General features: G+C 48.4%; 2 protein-coding genes across 11 annotated transcripts in view; one reads left to right on the top strand and one right to left on the bottom strand.

Annotated features, from left to right (window-relative positions):
- PKIG (cAMP-dependent protein kinase inhibitor gamma) overlaps positions 1-18904 on the top strand; it is a 94601-nt gene extending 75697 nt beyond the window's left edge. For all 7 annotated transcript variants that reach the window (XR_001886716.1, XR_001886717.1, XR_001886715.1 and 4 more), the window contains 2 exons: positions 14259-14432; positions 18152-18904. Coding sequence is in view for 4 of the 7 variants with exons in the window: in XM_017878007.1 (XP_017733496.1) it covers positions 14282-14432; positions 18152-18231 (231 nt within the window). In the remaining 3 variants the exon portion in view is untranslated. The remainder of the gene's footprint in view (positions 1-14258; positions 14433-18151) is intronic.
- A 481-nt stretch (positions 18905-19385) lies between these two features.
- Positions 19386-21294, bottom strand: part of ADA (adenosine deaminase) — a 35064-nt gene continuing 33155 nt past the window's right edge. For 2 of the 4 annotated variants that reach the window (XM_017878004.1, XM_017878005.1), the window contains 3 exons: positions 20877-21006; positions 20162-20264; positions 19386-19714 (listed from right to left, as the gene is read on the bottom strand). In XM_017878004.1, the coding sequence (XP_017733493.1) occupies positions 19701-19714; positions 20162-20264; positions 20877-21006 (247 nt within the window). In that variant the 3' untranslated portion in view covers positions 19386-19700. The remainder of the gene's footprint in view (positions 19715-20161; positions 20265-20876; positions 21007-21294) is intronic. The other 2 variants (XM_017878002.1, XM_017878001.1) reach the window with 1 other exon arrangement.

Below are 21294 nucleotides of genomic sequence, written 5' to 3'. Positions count from 1 at the left end.
AAAAAAAAAAAAAAAAAAAAGAATATAACTGTTGGCTCCAATTAATCCCCACAGCCACCTTTTAAGGCAGGTGTGAGCCCTCTGATTTTATAGAAGCAGTGTCTGCAGTCAAGTGAGGTGCCCAGCACCATGTGCCGCTGTAGGGACAGCAGCTGAGATTCTGAAATCCTTGTGGCATCCACCACACCGCATTAGCCTCCGGGCAGCTCTGCCAGGGCTTTCCTGACATGCAGTAATTGGGGGCAGAGGAACTCAGGAGGCTTCGTGCCCTACAGGAGCCCATGTCAGGTCCTAGAGCAAGAACATTTGAAAAACCAAGGCCAGGAATCCACTTATCCACTTAGGAGGCTCTATAGGGAGTGGGGTTACAGAGAATGTAGTACACAGAGGAAATAGTCTAGTAAAGGCTTTGAGGTCAGGAATTAAATGAGGTTTGAGGATTTAAAGAGAGGCCCAGTGTGACCAGAGCAAAATGGACCAAGAAGAGAGTAGAAATGAGACAAAGTCTCATCTGCAGAGGCAGGCAGGGCCAGATCCTTGCAGGACTTCAGGGACTGGCATCAGGAGTGTGGATTTCACTCGATGTGAAATAGAAAGCATCAGAGATTGAACAAAGCAGGGAAATTCCAATGACCCAATTTCCATTTTGAGAACGTTACCCTGCCTGCCATATAGAAAATAGACCCTGGGCTAGGGATGAGAGAGACACAGGACTCTGACTCTGGTCAGGGTCTCTGCTGAGAGTCCTGGTGAGACATCCTGGAGCCTGGGTGGTGTGTGTGGAGAAGCGAGGTCAGCAGATTCAAGCTCTGTTTTGCAGGTAGAAACAAAAGGACTAGGCTGGGCACTGTTGCTCATGCCTCTAATCCCAGCTCTTTGGGAGGCCAAGGTGGGAGGATTGCTTGAGGCCAGGAATTTAAGACTAGGCTGGGCAGCATTGTGAGACCTTGTCTCTACAAAAACATAAAAATGAAAAAAGAAATGACAGGACTTGGTAAAGAATTGTCAATGGGTGGTGAAGAAGAAGGGAGGTCAGGGATGGCTGCGGGTTTCCAGCTGGGCAGATGGTGGTGCTCTTGCTCAGCTGGGAAGGCCAGGGCGATCAGGCTGGTGACTTGTGGTCTGAAGCTTGCAGTGCTGGTGGCATAACCAAATGACACGCTCAATAGGCTGAGTCACAAATCTAGAGCTCTTAAGAGAGGGTTGGGGCTCTTTGAGGGTCACCAACATAGATTATTTCAGGGAAAGGATAAGAGCCCCTAGGGAGAAAACAGAAGAGACTGGCAACCTAACACAAAGGTACCGGCAGTAGCAGGTGCCTGTGCGGAGTGGTTGGAGGGAGGCCCAAAGGGTGTGGTGTCTGGAAATCCCCTGAGGAGAGTGGTCCGAGAAGAAATGAGTTGGAAGAGGAGAACAGAAAGGTGTCCCTGGGGATAGTCAGCGTAGAAGTCATTCAGGACCTTGTCTGACCCCAGCACCCTGCCTTTCCCTCCCTATCACTGCCTGCATCCAGGCCTGCTTGGGTCTAGGCCTGGCAGGTGCAGAGACCAAGGCCCGGCCTCTCTGCCTCCAAACAAAGCCTCACCCAGGACCACTCTTTGAATGGCAGCAGGCACTGCCCAGGCAGGCATCAGGCTCCTCTCTGGTGACCTTGTACTGGATGTGCCCCTAAGGCGCTGGGTAGGGCTTTGCAGCCAGCTCTGGGCAGGCCACACATGGCTAGAACCAGCAGCCCTCCCTTTTCCCAGGTTCATGGAATGTTCTTATTTTGGGGCCCTGAGTTTTCTGTTGGCCTCAGTGCCTCTCTTTTCTGGCTTTCCATCACAGAGAGAAGCTGCTGCCCTTGGAATTTGATGAATGCCTGTTCAATAGGCCCTGGCATTTCTGTTTCCACGGCCCTTTCGTCCCTCAGAGAAGCCTTAGAGAACATTTTGCCCACCCCTGATAAAACTTCTCCCATGAGACCAAGTCCCACTTCTGTGCTTCATGGCCTTCTGTAAAAGTCTTTGCTTTTTGTATGTTTTCTGCAAATATTGAATTTTGAAAAGAAAAAAAAAAAAAAACAGGAAATGACCTTTCTAGTATATTTGGAAAACAGTTTGGAGCTTGTAATGGAATCTGCCTGAGCAATGAGGACTAATAGCTGCAGACTTGGAACAGACCATGTAGCTCTTGGCAGATACTGGGGCCTCTTCAGTTTACAAAGCTGGGGGGAGTATTACAAACCCACTGGAGAAGTGGCTTCCTGTGGGGAAATGCCCAGAGCAGGCATCTGCAGGCACCATAACCTCTGACCCCAGGGCCCCAAAAGGTCTGGGGACAGAGTATAAGGGCTTCACCCTTTGTCCTGGGCATTCAAGGTCAATCACATGTCTGGCAATCATCCAGATCCCACAAGACACCAAAACCTCCTGAGGATGAGGAAAAGAAAGAGCTTCGTTCTTTAGCACCCCGTAGGGCTCAAGCTGAGCCAGGAGATTCTAGATTGTTTTTAAACTCAAATTGCCTGTTGGCTCTCTGGGTCACTCTCTATCCAACTTTTCTGTAGATTTCAGCAAAAACCACCTCCTCAGAGAGGCCTTTCCTGATCGTGCAGCCATTAATTGAATGATCCACATGCAGAGAACCCTGTCCTCTTCTCCCACAGCACATGCCATAATCTGTGATGATAGATTCATTGACTTGTTCAGTGCCTTTTTCTCTTTACACATTGTAAATATCTTTTTTAGTTTCCAGTATATACCCTGTGCCTGGCACAGTGCCTGGCATATAGAAGTTGCTCAGTACATTGAATGAATAAATGAAATATCAAGACTGGAAGACTTAGAGACCAGATGTGGTGACTCATGCCTGTTATCCCATCACTTTGGGAGGCCGAGGCAGGTGGATCACTTGAGGTCAGGAGTTCAAGATTAACCTGGCCAACATGGTGAAACCCCATCTCTATTAAAAATACAAAAAAAAATTAGCCAGGTGTGGTGGTGCATGCTTATAATCCCAGCTACTTGGGAGGCTGAGGCAGGAGAAGCACTTGAACCAGGGAGGCAGAGGTTGCAGTAAGCGGAGATCATGCCACTGCACTCCAACCTGGGCGACAGAGTAAGACCCCATCTCAAAAAAAAAAAAAAAGACTGGAAGACTTGGAGATCATATTTCAAATTTCTTTATTTAGACGGTGGGAAAGGAAGCTGAGAGAGAAGGGGACTCTTCAGGGGTCACCCTACTGCACGGGTATTGAACCAGATCTTCAGCCACTGTTATGATGCAGGGCCGCACATTCTTTGCTCTTCTTTCCCTGTAACCTAGAACATCTTCTAGTATTTACTCATTCATCAACTATTCATTGAGCTTCAAGTATGTGCAGGGCCTTCTGGACATAACAGTAAACACGCCAGCCAGGGTCACCACTTCTGGAGAATTTATATTCTTACCACACAGCACCATAAAGCACCAGAGAAGGAAGTTTTAATCTTCTGTAGCACCATTAAACAGAGTAAAAACAAAGGAGCTGAATGAAATGTCCAAAGGCAGGTTATACTAACAGCCCCCAAATGAACCATCCTAATCATTTATTAATTGAATTCCGCTTACATTCCCCATCACTTACTACACTTTTTGCATCACCATATTATTGAATCTTCATAACAGCCCCCTGAACTGCAGGGTGTGACTGTTAGCCCCACTTTCCTGAGGTGAGGGGAGTTGTGCACAGCCTCACAGCTGGTAAACAGCAAAGCTGGGCTGGACGAGCACCCTAGATGCCTTCTGCCCTGCCACCCATTCCCCTCAGAGATTTGTAATGTCATCAGGGACTCCCAAGGGGGCCGTGTGATGTGGGGAAAAGAGCTCTGGACCAGGAGTTAAGACTGCTAGATCAAGAACCCTAGGCAAGTCCCTTGCCCTTTCTGAGCCTCCATTTCTGCAGCTGTTGATGAGAGGCTTGTCTAGATGAGCTCTGGGATGTCTTTCGGTTAGATTCTACAACAACTTGTCATTAATTGAACAGGTATTTGCCCTGTGATGGTCCTGAATGAATCAAAGCTGTCTCCCTGCTGGAGATAGGTCATGGACTGTTGGAAGTGAAGACTCAGAACTCAGGAGAGAAGACTGTAGACCCATGTGTTAGGGCATATTAGCAATCATATATTGAGAACATCCTTCCATGCCAGTATACATAAATGGATCTAAATGCTTCTTTTTAATCATTGAAGGTTTCTGAGCTGAGCATGAGGATGAGCCAGCTGATGTTGGGGAATGTCCCTCTTGAAGTAGAGGACAGAGGACTTGAGGATGAATTGGGGGTGGGGGATGAGGAATAAGTGAGAAGACTGGGGACAGAAAAAACAGTTGGGGAAGGTTGTAATCGGGTGGATAGAGATGAAGCCTAACTGAGGCCATGATTACTGCGTGGAGAAAATGGGAGGATGGACCTGAAGGGAGAAAATAATTGAGCCTGGGTAATTGAGCTTTAAGGTGCAGGATGCCTTCTTACAGAGAGGAAGAAGTCAGGCATGTGTTATGGGTAATAGGTTTTTGACTTGCATAATTGATTGTGGAGGTGGCTCTTGACTAAGAGAATGAATGAGAGAGAGTCCTGGAGGAGGGAGAGCATAATTTTGTTGCTATCCTCTGGGAGGATTCATCTAGATGTCTGCAGCTCAGCAGTGAGAGGATCGACATTGAAATGAATGGAAGATAATGTCGTGAGAGAGAATGAGATGTGTAGAACAGTAAGAGAAACATTAGAAGAGAGTAAAGGATGGAACTAAGGGGGTATACAAGTAGTCAAGGCATTGGACTAGGAGAATGTATAAGAGCATTCTAAGAAGTTGAAGGCAGTTGCTTTACTGCCTGAGCCTCAGTTTCCTCATTTCTAAAATGAGGATTAGAATAGTGCCTACTCATTGTGTTTAGGGTTACATGAGAGAATGTGTGGAAGGCAGTTACCTTGCACATCAGAAGTGGAGCTCATGTAATAATTCATCATTCATTCTGTAAGTAAGAGTCAAGCACCAGCATATGCCGGGCACTGGGCCAGCCCTTTGGAGAACACAGGGGAGCAAAAGGGAAGCCTGACCTCGTGGGAGAGGAGCTGGGAAAGAGAGAAGACTCAATGTTGCCAAAATGCGATTTCTATCTACATGCAGGTACCAGCTATTACTGTATATCTTTAGTGCAGTCCTGATCAATACAAGAGAAATTGGGGGACAAGTTAAATGACTATTCAGTTCATTAGAAAACATAGACCAGCAAAAACAGCCAGAAAAAAAAAAATCTAAAGTCAAAAAGGATTTGAGCTATGAGAAGGAAACCATTCTACAGTTATTTTTTTAATTTAAAGCTAATGTAATAGAAAACACGATACTAGTACATGAGTAGACAGATCAGCTGGAGAGATTAAAAGATTCAGAAACAGACCCAAATAGACAGTTTTGTATGTAACGATGGTAGCTTTTTACATCAATGAGGAAATGATGGATTACTCCACAAATGATTTGAGATAGGTAGAAAAAATTAAGGTGGCTCTCTAACTCATACCTTATTACAGATAAATTCTAGATCAATCAAAGATTTAAATATGAAAAAGGAAGCCATAAAAGTACTAGAGGCCAGGCGTGGTGGCTCACACCTGTAATCCCAGTAGTTTGGGAGGCTCAGGCAGGAGTATCACTTGAGCCCAGGAGTTCAGAACCAGCCTGGGCAACATGGTGAGACCCCATCTCTTAAAAGAAAAAAAAAAAAAAAGGAATTGGCTGGGCACGTTAGCATGCACCTGTAGTCCCAGCTACTCAGGAAGCTAAGCTGGGAGGATCCCTTGAGCCCAGGAGTTCAAGGTTGCTGTGAGCTAAGCTGGCACCACTGCACTCCAGCCTGGGCGACTCCAGACCCTGTCTCAAAAAACAAAGTACCAGAAATAAACAAGGGGATTTCTTTACTAATCTTAAAGTGGGGAAGACATTTCTAATTATGTTCCAAAGCCCAGAAACCATAAAATAAAGATCAATTTTACTAATGAATATAAAAAATATGTGTGTGGGGAGAAGTGCCGAAAATAAAGTCAAAGTACAAATGACAAGTAAAAAATACTAGTAGCTCCTAATTAGACAAAAGACTAATTGCCTTAATGTATTAAGAACTCCTACAAATCAGTAAGAAAAAGACCTAAAATCCATTAGAAGTGGGCAAAAGGATTTGAAGAAACAGTAAACAGAAAAGGAGATCCATGTGGGAAGATGCTCAGGTTCACTCCTAGGAGCAGTGGGAACTAAAACAATCAGGCACTGGTTTTAAAACCACTTTTTAGATTAGGAACAAAACAGCATTAAGAAGACTGTGGTGAAGCAAAGTGCTCATCTGATATACCTACTGGGAACTGCTATGGTTTGAATGTGTTCCCTCCAAAATACCAATGTGATAGTATTAAGAGGTAGGGCCTTTAAGAGGTGATGAGGTCACGAGGTCTCCTTCTTTGTGAATGGGATTAGGCACCTTTTATACAAGGGCTTGAGGCCAGGCACGGTGGCTCATGCTTGTAATCCCGGCACTTTGGGAGGCTGAGGCCGCCGGATCACCCGAGGTCAGGAGTTCAAGACCAGCCTGGCCAACATGATGAAACCTCATCTCTCCTAAAAATACAAAAATTAGCTGAGTGTGGTGGTGCACACCTGTAATCCCAGCTACTTGGGAGGCTGAGGCAGGAGAATCCCTTGAATCCAGGAGGAGGAGGTTGCAGTGACCATGCCACTGCATTCCAGCATGGGCAACAGAACGCGACTCCATCAAATAAATAAATAAATAACAAATAAATGGGCTTGAGGGAGTGAGTTTGCCCCTTTTTGCCTTTCTGCCAGTTGCCCTGTTGAGAACACAGTGTTTAAGGTGCCCTCTTGGAAGCAGAGAGCAGGCCTCACCACAGGCTGGCACCTTGATCTTGGACTTCCCAGCCTCCAGAACTGTGAAATAAATTTCTGTTCTTTAAAAATTACTGAGACTCGGCCGGGCACGGTGGCTCATACCTGTAATCCCAGCACTTTGGGAGGCCGAAGCGGGCGGATCACGAGATCAGGAGATCGAGACCATCCTGGCTAACACGGTGAAACACCGTCTCTACTAAATATACAAAAAATTAGCCGGGCGGGGTGGCGGGCGCCTATAGTCCCAGCTACTCTGGAGGCTGAGGCAGGAGAATGGCGTGAACCCAGGGGGCGGAGCTTGCAGAGAGCAGAGATTGCGCCACCGCACTCCAGCCCGGGCGACAGAGCGAGACTCCATCTCAAAAAAAAAAAGAAAAAAAAAGAAATTACTGAGGCTCAGATATTTTGTTGTAGCAGCACAAAATGGACTGAGAGACAGGAACTAACTTCTGTGGGGAGAATTTGGCAGTGCCTATTATAATAAAAAAGTCACAGATCCTTTGAGGTGGCAATTCCACTTTTATGGAAACAACCCTCAGGTCCATCAATAGGGACATAATTAAATCAGTCTACAACAGTGAGACAGCAGAGTATCATGTGGACAATAAAAGGAACAATTTAGTTATTACTTTGGGTTTTCAGTGTGTTGATGTAATCAGTGCTGCAGTGGCTTCAGAGTGATCTACAGTTGTTTCCAAGGTGTGTGTGTGTGTGTGTGTATGTGTGTGTGTGTGTGTATATATATATATATCTATATATATAATTTTTTTTTAAATAGAATCTCACTTTGTCACCCAGGCTGGAGTGCAGTGGCACAGTTGCAGCTCACTGCAGCCTCTGCCTCCTGGGTTCAAGCAATTCTCCTGCCTCAGCCTCCTGAGTAGCTAGGACTACAGGTGTGCACCACCACACCCAGCTAATTTTTGTATTTTTAGTAGAAATGGGGTTTCACCATGTTGGCCAGGCTGGTCTTGAACTCCTGACCTCAAGCAATCCATTCGCCTCGGCCTCCCAAAGCCAAGACACATTTTTAAATGAAAAAAATGCAAGATGGAAAATAAAATTTTGTTTTAAATAAAGGAAAAAGGAAGGGAAGGAGAAAAAGAGGGCACATGTATATTGCATAGATTTTGTCTAGAAGGACACCAAAGCGTGCTTGCCTTGGGAAGGGTGTCTGGACCGGATGGGAGGGAGACTAAGGTCTCATCTCTGTCCTTGTGGACCTTTTGAGTTTTGGACCACATTTACACATAATCTAAAGTTAAGTAATTTTAAGACTAAGTGAATGTGTTCACTATAAAAAAGGAAATATAATGGATTTTAAAATCACTTAGAAAATATTAATGTATGTAATTATATCACTGATAATTCTTTTTCATTCAACTATATGTGAACATTTTGCCATGTCTTTAAAAAATATTCACAAACATCATTTTAATGCCTGAATGGTATTTCATTTAGATATAAATTAGTTAAGTATGTGTATATTAATAATTCTCCATTGTCCGTTTAGGACATTTGACACATCCATTTAGGAACTCATTTTGGTGTCTTTAGTTTCCTGCTATTATAAATAGTACTGTGGGCCAGGCACAGTGACTCGGGCCTGTAATCCCAACATTTTGGAAGTCCGAGGCAAGAGGATAACTTGAGCCCAGGAGTTTGAGCCCAGGAGTTTGAGACCACCTTGGTTAACATCATGAGATTCCCATCTCTGAAAAAAAATGAGCCAGGCATGGTATAGTCCCAGCTGCTCAGGAGGCTGAGGCAACAGGATCGCTTGAGTCCAGGAAGTTGAGGCTGCAATGAGCCATGATTGTACCACTGCAGTCCAGCCTGCGTGACACAGCGAGACCCTGCCTCAAAAAAAAAAAAAATAATAATAATACTGTGATGAACATTTGTGTACATCTATCTTCATGTAGATCTTGGATTATTTTCTTAGAATAGATTATTATAAACTGATTTAGTAGCTCAAAGATATGTAAAAAGATGAGGTTTCTGGATACACACTGTCAAGTCACTGCCCAAGGAGGTCTTGGAAGTTTACACTCATTAACAGGGTTTGAGAGTGACCATTTTCTGACATGATTTCCAACTCTGAGGATTCTTTATTTCCCCATTTGCTGTTGTCTTTAAAGATGAGAGGGTGAGTGACAAATATAAATGTGGGAGAAAAATTAAATTATATGTTTGTGCTTTGGATTGGAGAGCTCTCCAGAGCCATCTTTGGAGTTGCTGTTCCCTGAGGGTATACGGTAGCCAGAGCATGTTGGCCTAGTTGATGTTTTCTAGGATTGGTCTTTGAGTGTGGCATTTGCTGTCTCCTTGTACTGAGGGCCAGTGTCCTGCACTGGGCAGCTTGTAACATCAGATGGCATTGTGAGATCAAAGCCCCAGGAGCCATTCCAACAGAAAGCTGGCCTTTCAGATGGAGCCTGTAACTCCATCCCATGGTGTCAGGTCCTAGTACAGGAACACCTGCACAGCACTTCACGGTGCACGGAGGCCCTTCTTAACAGTCCCAAGAAGGAACTGCTGCTCCTCCCCACAGAGGAGGGGTGGACAGCGGGGGAGAAGAGGGATAGGTACAAACTCCCTCTCCTTCAGAGAGTGAAATCCAGCGAGTGTGCATGGAGCGCCTGCTCTTTACCAGGTGCTGGATGAGAATCAGGAAATGGAGCAGCCAGAGCCTGTTGGCTCAGCTGCCAGGATTAGGTTTCAGCTGGACATGGGAAAAATCCAGACCAAATTCCTGTTCCCGTGGAGCTGACATTCTAACTGAGGAAGAGCCGAGGACTCGGAGGCTCCGGGAGCCAGTGTGGCCTGCTTGGGGTTTGTCCCTTTCCAGAGCAGCAGGTTTCAGGTGGGGCTGAGGCCCTTCTGAGCTGTGGCTTATACTGGCCTCACTCGCCTCAGAGGGCAGCTGTGGCCACTGTGTGCGTGATGTGTGTGAAAACACAGGCACCTGGGCCATAATAGCTTTCGCTATTGTAGGAATTTTCGGCATCATTTTTATCCTCTGTTATTACTGTTATCATAAGCCATTTCCCTGTCCTTAAGCACTGAGTGGTTTCCCCAGAGGGAGAGGGCAGGAGTGAACCTTCGTGACCTGCAGAAAGAGCCACCTCTGGAACTTCCGGGAATTCTGTTAGCCAAGGAGGAGCCAGAACGTGACTAGGGCAGTGCGCAAGGCTGCTAGGAAGATAGGCAGGGCGCGCCATCTGCTGCAGCCGGGGGGAATTGCCGTGGACAGTATCCTGGCCCTCCTCTGTTTTACACAGGGGAAACGAAGGCCCGAAGAAAGGCAGGGTCTTGCCCAGGGTTAGGTGGCAAAGCTTGGGTTTAAGGTCACGCATCTCACTCTTTGCTTTTTCTACCATAGGACACCTCCCACCTCCCTGTCTCACCTGTCTGATCTTTGAGGGCCCCTAATTCATTCTTTAGCTAAGTTTCTTCTGAGCTAGGTGTTGTGGGGGATGTGGGCCCAGCCCTCCATAGTGATCCTCTCTCTCTCTCTCTCTCTCTTTCACACACACACACACACACACACACACACACACACACCCTTGCAGCACTTACTGGCTCAGTCCCACCCTGGGTGCCTTCTGGGCACTTCTGCCGATGTCAGCAACCTTCTAAAAGCATTGCACAATAATTTGGGTTTATGAAAACTTCAACCATTGAAAAAATATAGACTTAGAAAACGAAAGTTCCCCTTACTCACAAAGAACCACAGTTGACAGGGTTGATACATGTTTTTTCAGATTTTTTTTTCATATGTCTGCTATCTTTCCCCACAGGAACTGGGTTTTATTTTACGTGTTGTTTTGCAACCTCTGTTTTTCAGTTGCCAGTTTATCTCAGACGTTGTCCTATGTCAGTACAGGCCCATCTGGCACATTTCTTACTTTATTATTTTTTTTTATTGACATGTCATTGTATATATTTGTGGGGTACAACTTGATGTTTTGATACATATATGTTGTATAATAATCAAATCAGGGCAGTTAGCATATCCATCATCTCATGCATTTATTTATTTCTGATGAGAATATTCAAAAGTCTCTCTAGTTATTTCGTAATATAGAATGCCTTTTTTTTTTTTTGAGACGGAGTCTCGCTCTGTCTTGCCCAGCGTGGAATGCAGTGGCGTGATCTCAGCTCACGGCAATCTCTGCCTCATGGGTTCAAGCAATTCTCCTGTCTCAGCCTCCAGAGTGACTGGGACTACAGGCGTGTGCCACCACATCCGGCTAATTTTGTATTTTTAGTAGAGGTGAGGGTTCACCATGTTGGCCAGGCTAGCCTCAAACTCCTGACCTCAGGTGATCTACCTGCCTCGGCCTCCCAAAGTGCTGGGATTATAGGCATGAGCCACCGCGCCCGGCCTAGAATGCCTTATTGTTAACCATCACCTTACTGTGCAGCAGAACAGGAACTTACTGCTCCTATCTAAGTGTAACTATGTACCCGTGGACCAGCTTTCCATCCTTTCCTCTCCTCTCCCCTCCCTAGTCTCTGGTAATCATTGTTCTATTCTCTCCTATGATATCGACCTTTTTTTTTTTTTTGACAGTTTTGCTCTGTCGCCCAGGCTAGAGTGCAGTGGCACGATCTCGGCTCACTGCAAGCTCCGCCTCCTGGGTTCGCCATTCTTCTGCCTCAGCCTCCCAAGTAGCTGGGACTACCGGCGCCCGCCACCACACCCAGTTAATTTTTTTTTTTTTTTTTTTTTTGTATTTTTAGTAGAGACGGGGGTTTCACCGTGTTAGGCCAGGATGGTCTCGATATCCTGACCCCTGATCCACCTGCCTCAGCCTCCCAAAGTGCTGAGATTACAGGCGTGAGCCACCGCACCCAGCCAATATCAACTTTTGTTTTTTAAGATTCCACGTATGTGTAAAATCATGCAGTATTTGTCTCTCTGTGTCTGGCTTATTTCACTTCACATTATGTCCTCCAGGTTTATCCATGTTGTCCCAAATAACAAGATTTCATTTTTTTTTTTATGGCTGAATAGTATTCCTTTGTGGATATATACATTTTCTGTATCCATTCAGTCATGTTGGACATTTGGGTTGATTCCATATCTTAGCTATTATAAATAGTGCTGCAGTAAACATAGGAGGTCAGATGTCTTCTTGACATACTAATGGCAGTTCTTTGGATGTATACCTAGTAGAGGGATTGTTTGGTCATATGGTACTGTTTTTAATTTTCTCAGGAACCCTCCATACTGTTTTCCATAGTGGCTGTATGGCACATTTTTTTAAAATAAATACTTCATAATTCATGCAATGCCTAACCTCCTGGTGGACATTTGGGTGGTTTCCTATAGGCTGCTATTACTGACCAGGTGCAGTAAACATCCTCACACTATAGAAAACATTGGGCATTTGCCAGAGTGGGTCTAGAACTAGGATTTGCTGGGTGGGCCCATCCCACTGGACTATGAACTCCTAAAGTCAGGCCAGTGCTTAGACCACCCCTCCCACTTACTAATTCAGGTCTGCGAGGTAGCCAGAGTCCATGCAATGACTGCTATCTAATTGCCTTCAGAAAACCATAGGTGCTCAATGAGAGATACTAGTATCCCCTTCGCAAATTAACCTTTTGTTAATATAGTAGCAGTACTTCTTGTTGCCAAGAGTACATAAATGGACAATCTTGTGTGCTACTGGTGGGAATATAAATAAAAACAGTGCTGACTTTATAAGTCTTTCTGCCAATTTTTTTTGTCATTATAAATACCACTATGCCATTTGGGAAGGCAACTAGGAAATGTGTCAAAAATCTAAAAATTCTTTCACCCTTCCCTTTAGCCCAGCAATTCTGCTTCTAGAGATATACTCTCAGGAAATAATTAGGGATGGGCACAGAAACTTTCACAAAGGCCCAGTGCTGTGTGTGGCGGTAGAAAACTGGGAAGTACCTCTGTGTTCATTTCTGGAGGCCTCATCCTAGAGTAAATCATGGCCCATCCAAGTATGCTGGCACAAAATTCATGTGGAGGGAGCCTTAGTGACATGTTCTAAAGCGTCCCAAAGAGTAGACTACATAACAACATAAGGTATGGTCCCAAATCATTTCTAAATGTATGTGGCTCTTCTTTATATATGTGGCGCTCTTCTCTTCTCTCTCTAGACTGTGTCACCAAGCACCAGGGCTGTGAACTGCTATCTCTGTAGTAAGAACTACTAATTTCATATCTTTCCTCTCCACTCCACCTCTCTTCTGAGCTCCAGCTTCCTGGTTCCATGTACTTACACTACCTCTCCCCTTGGAGGGCTCACAGGCATCTCAAAGTTACCAGATATGCCAAATAGGACTTTGTGCCCCCAAATATTCCTCCTTTGTTCTTCCACATGTCAGCAAACCATACTTCTGTCCACCTACTTATTCACACCAGAAACCTAAATTACCTGTCAGTCCAACACTACTTCTTCTTGGTTTGATTTCCAAGTTACATCTAGAATCCTTCCCACTGCCACCCTCCTCCACCCACCATCTCGGCACCTGAACTTTGCAGGAGCCTCCTAACTTGCCCCTTCCCGACACTGCTCTGCCCAGACACCAGAGTCATCTTTGAAAACGCATGACTGCTCTCCTTCATGACCTGGCCTAAAGCCCCTCAGGAACCACGTTCCAGATGTGGTCTGGCTCCTGCCTACCTCAGCAGTGTCCTCAGTGTCATTGTCCCTCTTCCGCCATACTCCTGCCTGCTGGCTCTTTCTGTCCTTCCAAGCCCCCATGCCTCCCTCCTTCAGAGCCTTCACACGTGCTGTTCCCCTCTCTGTAATGCTGTTCCCCTCACTCTCCATCTACATGACGCCTCATCATCGTCGGTTCTCAGGTAAAATGTCACTTTGTGACCCCCAGCCTTGATCAGGTCCTAGTGATCACTCCAGCATCCTGCATTCTCCCTTGAAGCCCTGAGCACCAAGGCTATGACTTAGGTATGAGGTGACTTTATGCCACCTGTGGTAGATGGTAGGCTCTGTGAGGCCAGGGACCACGGCCAATTTGTTCATGGTGGTATCTGCAGTATATAACCGGTGCCTGGCATGTGGTATTGATAAATGTGTGTACATGTTTGTCAATACGTTTATTTAAAGAAAAGTCTGAGCCCATGTTCTTTAAAATGTTGATGGTGGTTGTCTGGGTATGGAATTATGGGTGACTTGTTTTATTCTTTGTACTTTCCTGTGCTTTTTGCTTTGTTTTCAATAAGAGGCAATAACTGTCATTTTGACAGAAACCACAGTGCTGGGGAACTGGAGCTGTCCTCTCTGCAGAATGCATCTGGACTTACCTCTGCCCCCTTGCCTCCTGTCCCCACAGGCCTGAGGAGCAATGCGACAGGCATGATGGAGGTCGAGTCCTCCTACTCAGACTTCATCTCCTGTGACCGGACAGGCCGTCGGAATGCGGTCCCTGACATCCAGGGAGACTCGGAAGCTGTGAGCGTGAGGAAGCTGGCTGGAGACATGGGCGAGCTGGCACTCGAGGGGGCAGGTTAGAGCCAGCAGGTCCTCAGCACTCCTGCATGTCAGAGGCTCTCTGCCGGGCCCCAGGCTGGCCTCCAAGTCCTAGACTGCCCACACTTTCTTAGAGAAGAAACCGCATTTAAATCAGCCCTGCCCCATGGGCAGTGGCAGAGTCCAGCAGTCTCTAGGTTGGAAGATGTTCGAATCTCAGGCCCCAAGGACTCTTCTGGCCGGGCATCCAGGGCTCTTCCTGTCCTCCTGCCCCCCAATCCACCCATAAGTCTTGTCAGTTCTCCTCCAAGATACATCCCAGGTCCCTCCATCTCTCGCTATCACCACAGTCATACCTGGCTTTGGCCACTCACAGCTCTCACCTGGCTGACTATAGCGGCCGGCTTCCCTGGGCTCCCTACACCCATCTCCTCCCTTCCTGTTCAGCGCTATGCAGCAGCCAGCAGACCTCGTTTAAACCATTCTGCCCATTATGCTTCTGCCAAAAAAAAAATCCCCCAGTGGCTTCACTGAGTGAAGCTAAGCTTGTCACATTGCCCTGGGGCAGTCCTGCTGTAGGCCAGACCCTGCCCAAGTCTCACTCGATGCCACTCCTCTCCCTGCCACCCTCCAGCCACATCTACCTTTGGTGTGTTTCTAGTCAAGCCTCTCCAAGGGGCCTTCTCTGACTGCTAGATCACCCTTCCCCAATCACATGACCCTCATCACTCTCTGACAAGGTCTCATGGGTCTAAATGTGAGTGCCAGGAGGGCAGAGGCCTTGCGTTCTGTTTGGCACACAGCAGGTGCTTGGGAACCACAGACCCAATGACAAAAGGACACAGCATCCACCCACCCAAGTACTGGCTGGAACCCCCCCCCCCCTCCATCCCCCCAGAGAACCCCTTGGCTCAAGTCCATGGTCAGCCTGGGAATTTCCTTGGGAAGCTTCCCCGACCCCTGCACGGCTGAGGCCTTTCCCTCCTGTTCTCACAGCACCACAGAGGCCGTGTGTGCAGCACAGCCGTCGGGCTACATCTGTCTCCCCATGGGCTGTCCTTGGAGGGCCACAGTCCTGCCCCTCCCTGGGTAGCCCTAGTCTTCTTGCCTCTCACTGGCCAAAAGTGAATTAAAAGTACAGAACAGAGAAGACTTTGCGGGGGCATGGACCCGGCCCTCTCATGTTATAGATGGACAGACTGAGGCCCAGAGAAGTTGGAGGGCTTGCTCCGGGCCATCCAGGGAGTTAACATAGAATCTGGCCGCCTTTAGAGAGAGCCCCCGGCACCCTGTCGACGGAACCCCACCCCACAAGCCTTCCCTGTCCCATGATCTGTTCATCCTCCTCTGTCACGTGGCCCAGGCAGAACTTCCACAGGCTCACCCTGCTCCTCGCCAGCCTCAACGCTCATCCCCTCGCCAGCTGTAGTAAAGTACTTTGATTACTCAGAAGCCCCTGTGGGCCTTCACACCCTGCACCTCTGTTTGCTTCTCGCCTTGCCTGGCTGGGTTCTCTTCATTCTTAGAGACCCAGGCATCTGCTCAGCTGAGAAGCCTTCCCTGACTGCAGTGCCCCTCCCAGTCGGGGGAGGCACCTCTTCTCCCTGCTGCCTCCACGAGCCCACTGAGCATCATGGTCCTGCTCTAGACTGAGCTTCTCCTGCACAGGCTCTGTGTTTTGTGCCCTCGGTGCCTGGTGGCGTTTGGCACATGATGGAGGTGCCAAATCAATGGCTGTTCATTGACCAACTGAATGACCAGGATGTCCAGCTGCCACACTGGGCACTCTGCCCTGGGCTCTCTCTCAAGGCTTCTGTATCCTCACCCTCAGCTCTGGTGAGCTCTGTTCTGTCTCTCTCTCCCTTAGCAGTTGTAGCTGCTGGCCCATGTGCCCAGGCCCTCCTAACACCCGTTTTCCCTGACTCAGATTCCCTAAAGTGTGGGTCCTCTGGCTACGTGACATTCACCTGCCAGGGTGACTGACATTTAAAGACCTGAGGAAAGAACAGTGCTCACTGAAAGAAACGAAAACACGGTGGTGTCCAGGCAAGAGTGACTGGCCAAGGAACCTTCCAGGAAGCCCACAGTGAGCAGTTCTGTTTCCACAGGTGGGGCTGTGGGCCAGGCCCAGTCCAGCAGACTCCCCAAGGCAGGGGGAGTACAGAGTTCCAGGCACCACCCCGCTGGGAATAAGAGCAGGCTTTCTAGGCAGCTTGCTCGGGATAGGGTCCCAAGCTACCACCCACTTCCTAGCTTGCTGCAGGGGCACAGGAAGTAGTGCTGATGTCAGGCCTCTATAAACCTTCAGGAATGCTGCTTATTGGAAGAGGTTAAATTTGGTAGAAGGGGTACTAGCCTTGGTGGCAGGCAGGGCTCTCCACCCTTGATCCAGGCAAATCAGCTCACGTCACTGGGCCTCGGTTTTCTCGTGCATATCATGACCCTAGTTACACCTCCATGTTACTGTGTGCATTGCACAAGAAAGTGCCCGTCCATCTGCAGACCCTGGAGCTTGCTATAGAGTGGTGGTTCTCCTGGTTCTGTGAAAGGCTTAGCCTGAAGGATAAAAAGGTGTGGTTTGGTTGGGCTGGATTTGAACTCAGGCCCTCGGTGAGCTTGTAGGGCACATAGTGACATTGCACAGTGTCACTGGGGTTTAAGAATGTACCACCTATTGAGCTCTGCCCACATGCCAGGCCCCACGTGGGGCACCTTACGAAAAGACACCTGTTTATCATGCAGCCTGAGGAGGAAGGCATGGAGACTGGGGCCTGGGCGTGAGTTTGGCACCCCCCTTACCCTGCACTGCTGGTACAGTTGGTGGCGGGGGCTGCCTGTCCCACCTTGCACAGAGGGGCTCAAGGGAAGCTGAAAGTGAGGAGACCTGGCGTGTAGCCTGACTCCCTGGGTGAGGTGCTCCATCTCTGTGAGCCTGCTGCTGCCCCTCACCCCACCAAGATGTCTGGCAGGATGGAGTTGAGGAGGAGGCACAACACATATCCCATGCTGCATGGTTGGCGCCCACAGGCCCTGATGCAGGCCACACCCTGGCACTCCCTGAGCTGGCCTGGTGCAGTGCTTTTTACTGTCTTAGAAAAACATTGGCCGGGCACAGTGGCTCACACCTATAATCCCAGCACTTTAGGAGGCCGAGGCAGGCGGATCACCTGAGGTCAGGAGTTTGAGACCAGCCTGGCCAACATGGTGAAACCCTGTCTCTACTAAAATACAAAATTAGCCAGACATGGTGGTGGGCGCCTGTAATCCCAGCTACTTGGGAGGCTGAGGCAAGAGAACTGCTTGAACCTGGGAGGTGGGGGTTGCAGTGAGCTGAGATTGTGCCATTGCACTCCAGCCTGGGTGACAGAACAAGACCCCATCCCCCCAAAAAAAGAAAAATACAGCTGCCATTTGCTGAGCACCTGTGACACACTGGGGACTTCACATCTGGCCTCTCCCTCTGGGGAACCTGCACAAATACAACGACCTTCAAGAGCCCTTCACTTGATGCTTTAAGCACCCATCCATAATGGCCCTTAATTGACTCTTAATTATACTAACACCATGTGCAGTTCCATGTAAAAGGATGTTACAGACCAGGCTGAAGTCCCATTGGCCACCACCACCTCAATCCAGTTTGTCTTGTTCCCCAGGGCATATCCACTGCTATCAGTTTGGCTGGGCCCTTTCACACCTCCCTCTGTGCTTTACTTTGTGTATATGTGCCCAAGAAAAACCTCTTTTTCTCCTCTCCAGAAGGACAGGCGGAGGGAAGCGCCCCAGACAAGGAAGCTGGCAACCAGCCCCAGAGCAGCGATGGGACCACCTCATCTTGAGTCTGACCTTGTCCAAGAAGGCTGGACGAGAGACCTTCTGTCCCCTCCCAGAGGGGGAACCCTGGCACTGGCCCAGCAGCCTCTTCTCTGAGCCCCATGTCCCAGATAAACCAGGCCAGACTGAGAAGGCTCCCCAGAGGCCTCTGTGGCCTCCACTCCGGGAAAGCCCTCTGCCCACACCCACAGGCTCCACATTCCCACCACCTTCTCACCGTGCCCAGGTACACTTTCAAGACACTGTAACCACAAGATGTTATTTATTGAGCTGGCGCCGGGACTTGGGCGGGGCCCTGCCCTGCAGTGAGCAGCCCACGCAGGAACGCTCCTCTTGCGAGCGGCCCGAGCAGGAACCCTGTCCCAACACCAACACCTCCTCTCCAGCCCAATCTTCTGGGTCAAGACCTGCTTGTCCCTTTTTTAGAAAACACTTTTAAACTTTGTAAAAATTTTAAACCTTTTTTCAGCAGAGACGGAGAGAGCTGACAATCAATTCACATTTTTTAAGCCATTTTAGCTAAACTCTCATTGTGCACTCTGAGGTTCCCTCATGGAGCTCCACAGATCCATTTTTAGGGAAGGGATTTTGGCTCAAAATGATCTGACCACCTCTACCCTTTCCACCAGGATAAGTGACACCTAGGACCCAGGAAATAAATGCTGATGATTTGTGTGACTGGCTTAAGATTATTTCTCCTTAACGCAGCAAAAACGGGCTGGGCCTTATTTTCCCCAAGTCCACAATTAGCCAGACCTGCCCCAGGTTCCCAGAGCATACGGTTCTGAGAAGATGCTGGCATTCCGCAGAGGCCAGCGCCCTCCAAGGCCAGTGTCTGATGAGCCCTCTTCCATCTCATCCGCTCTCACCCCAGCCACCAGCTTCAGGAACCCAAAAGGAAGGTCTACTCCTTAAAACCTAGAATTAGGAGGGGGCTGAGAGTTCAGGGAATGTTTGAGCAGACAACCAGAGAAGCCTTATTTCTTCTGGAAGGAGGACAGTCTCTGGACCCCTCTCGGCCCATAGCATTGGGATCTCTGGCCTCGCATTCACAGCTGACCCTGGACTCAGGCCCTGCTGCTGAGCAGGCTGACCCGGCTCCCTCCATGCTCACCCTGCCCATATCGGCCCGCCCAAGACCACCAAATTACATGCCACCTGCTGCATGCCACCAGCCATGGGCTTCTTTATTGAGCACCAGATTTTCAGTACAAGTTACCACAGAAGGAGGGTTTCAGATTCAACCATGCCCATGTGCAAGGGCACTGGTCCCTGGCCAGGGCACACAATCAGAGAAGTGATATGGCCATGCCGAGGTATACGTGTGTGCAGAAATGGACACACAGGCTTCAGGAGCATCAGGAACTGACGATTGAGATCATGGTCTTCTTGGAAGGAATAAATGTAAAAATGTTGCTCAGCCCCACAGAGTTGGGGTGACTCCACAGGGCGAAGGCTTGGAGGGGTGGCGTCCTCAGAGGTGCTGCCCTGCTCGTTGGTTCAGAGAAGCAGAAAGATCAGACAACTTGTAGTACCCAGGATGTTGTAAAAATCACAGAACACCAGAACGAGAAAGGAACTCCTTCCTATGATGTCAAGAAGATGCCTTGCCAAGACCACATAGAAAGGAGCAGAACAGGCCTGGGCCTCACTCCCTGCCCTTGGCTTTGGGCAGCCATGGAGATGTCCCAAACTGCCCAGACCTTTGGGACTGGACTTCAGAAAGTCTCCCCTTAGAACAGCCTCTCAAGAAGTTATGTAGAAAACAAGCCAATCTAATGAGACGCTGCTCCCAGCCAGGGCCCAGGAACCAGGGAGTCATCACACATTCTCGGCGCTGCCCAAGAATGGAAGGGCATCTTGCTAGAAGTCCCACAGAAAGCCAGGCTGGAGCCAGGATGGGGTAACCGCCCAGAAACCCAGACAGGAACCTACCTGCAGAGGCTGAAGGTGGCATCCCATAGGCTTTATAGAGCAGGTCGAGAAGCTCCCTCTTCTCATCTTCTGGGAGGAAACTAGATTTGGCTGCATTGATGTTCTGGAAAGGCCAGAATGGCAGACGATATGGAACCAGGGAACAAAGAAGGCAGCTCTTAGCAATGTAGTGATAGTCCATCCTCTTCACTGAACATGGGCAGATACGCTTAGAGGGGGAGGGATTTGTCCACTGTCACACGGCAGCAAGTGCCAGAGCAGAGACCATGAGGTTGTGTTCTTAATGTGTCATTACATGATAAAGGGCTGTGAGAAGGAAGTTGGAGAAAACTTTGAGAGACAGGGTAGCATGTAGGGGGCCAGAGACACCCCGCAGACACCTGCAGGAATGGACTCATTCAGCTTGGGATTTAAGAACAACCTGAAGAGAGCGCGCAAGACTTCATAGCTGCACACACCTTTCTGGGGAGAGGGTTGATAGCTTTCACTGGATTCTTTAAAGGCACTCAACCCAAGCAAAGGATCAAAAACCTAGTCCTAGGTCAGGTCGTCAACACAAAGAGTCCTCTCTGTGGAAAGTGTCTAGGTTGGGCTTGTCTTGGACTGTTGAGGCAAACTTGCTCCCTCTCTCCAAAGGTTTCAGGCCCCAGACTGGACCTGTAGATATCATACTCCCAAACCCGAGTCAAGGCCAGTATGGCTCACACCCACTCACCAGCCTCTTAAACTCCTCTTCAGTAAAGCCCATGTCCCGTTTGGTCATCTGGTAATCAGTGTCCAGGGTGGACTTGAAGATGAGCGGGTCATCTGTGTTGAGTGAGTAGTTAGCCTGGTCATTTTTGAGCCTGCAGAAGGGGGAGGAGGAGAGAACGAGCCTCCTTTTACTCATACGTAAATAGAACACATTGACGTTCACCCGCTTTTGATCCTCAAAGCAGCCTCAAACAGATCTGAAAGATCTGATCCTTGTGCAGAGGAGGAAATAAATTCAGAACTGAGGTAACTTGTTCAAGTCTATGTAACCAGAAACTCCAGACTCCAACCCATCCTGCAGACCACAGCTGGGCAAAGGCAGCAGAGAGGCCAGACATGAGAACCAAGCAGAGTGGCAGCTGGGTGGGGGTGGGGGTGGG

Source organism: Rhinopithecus bieti, unplaced genomic scaffold (genome assembly GCF_001698545.2).
Source record: "Rhinopithecus bieti isolate Rb0 unplaced genomic scaffold, ASM169854v2 scaffold_10347, whole genome shotgun sequence".
In the NCBI taxonomy this organism is placed as follows: domain Eukaryota; kingdom Metazoa; phylum Chordata; class Mammalia; order Primates; family Cercopithecidae; genus Rhinopithecus; species Rhinopithecus bieti.
The sequence above is the reverse complement of the archived record's forward strand: the minus strand, read 5'-3'. Positions and strand labels throughout refer to the sequence as shown.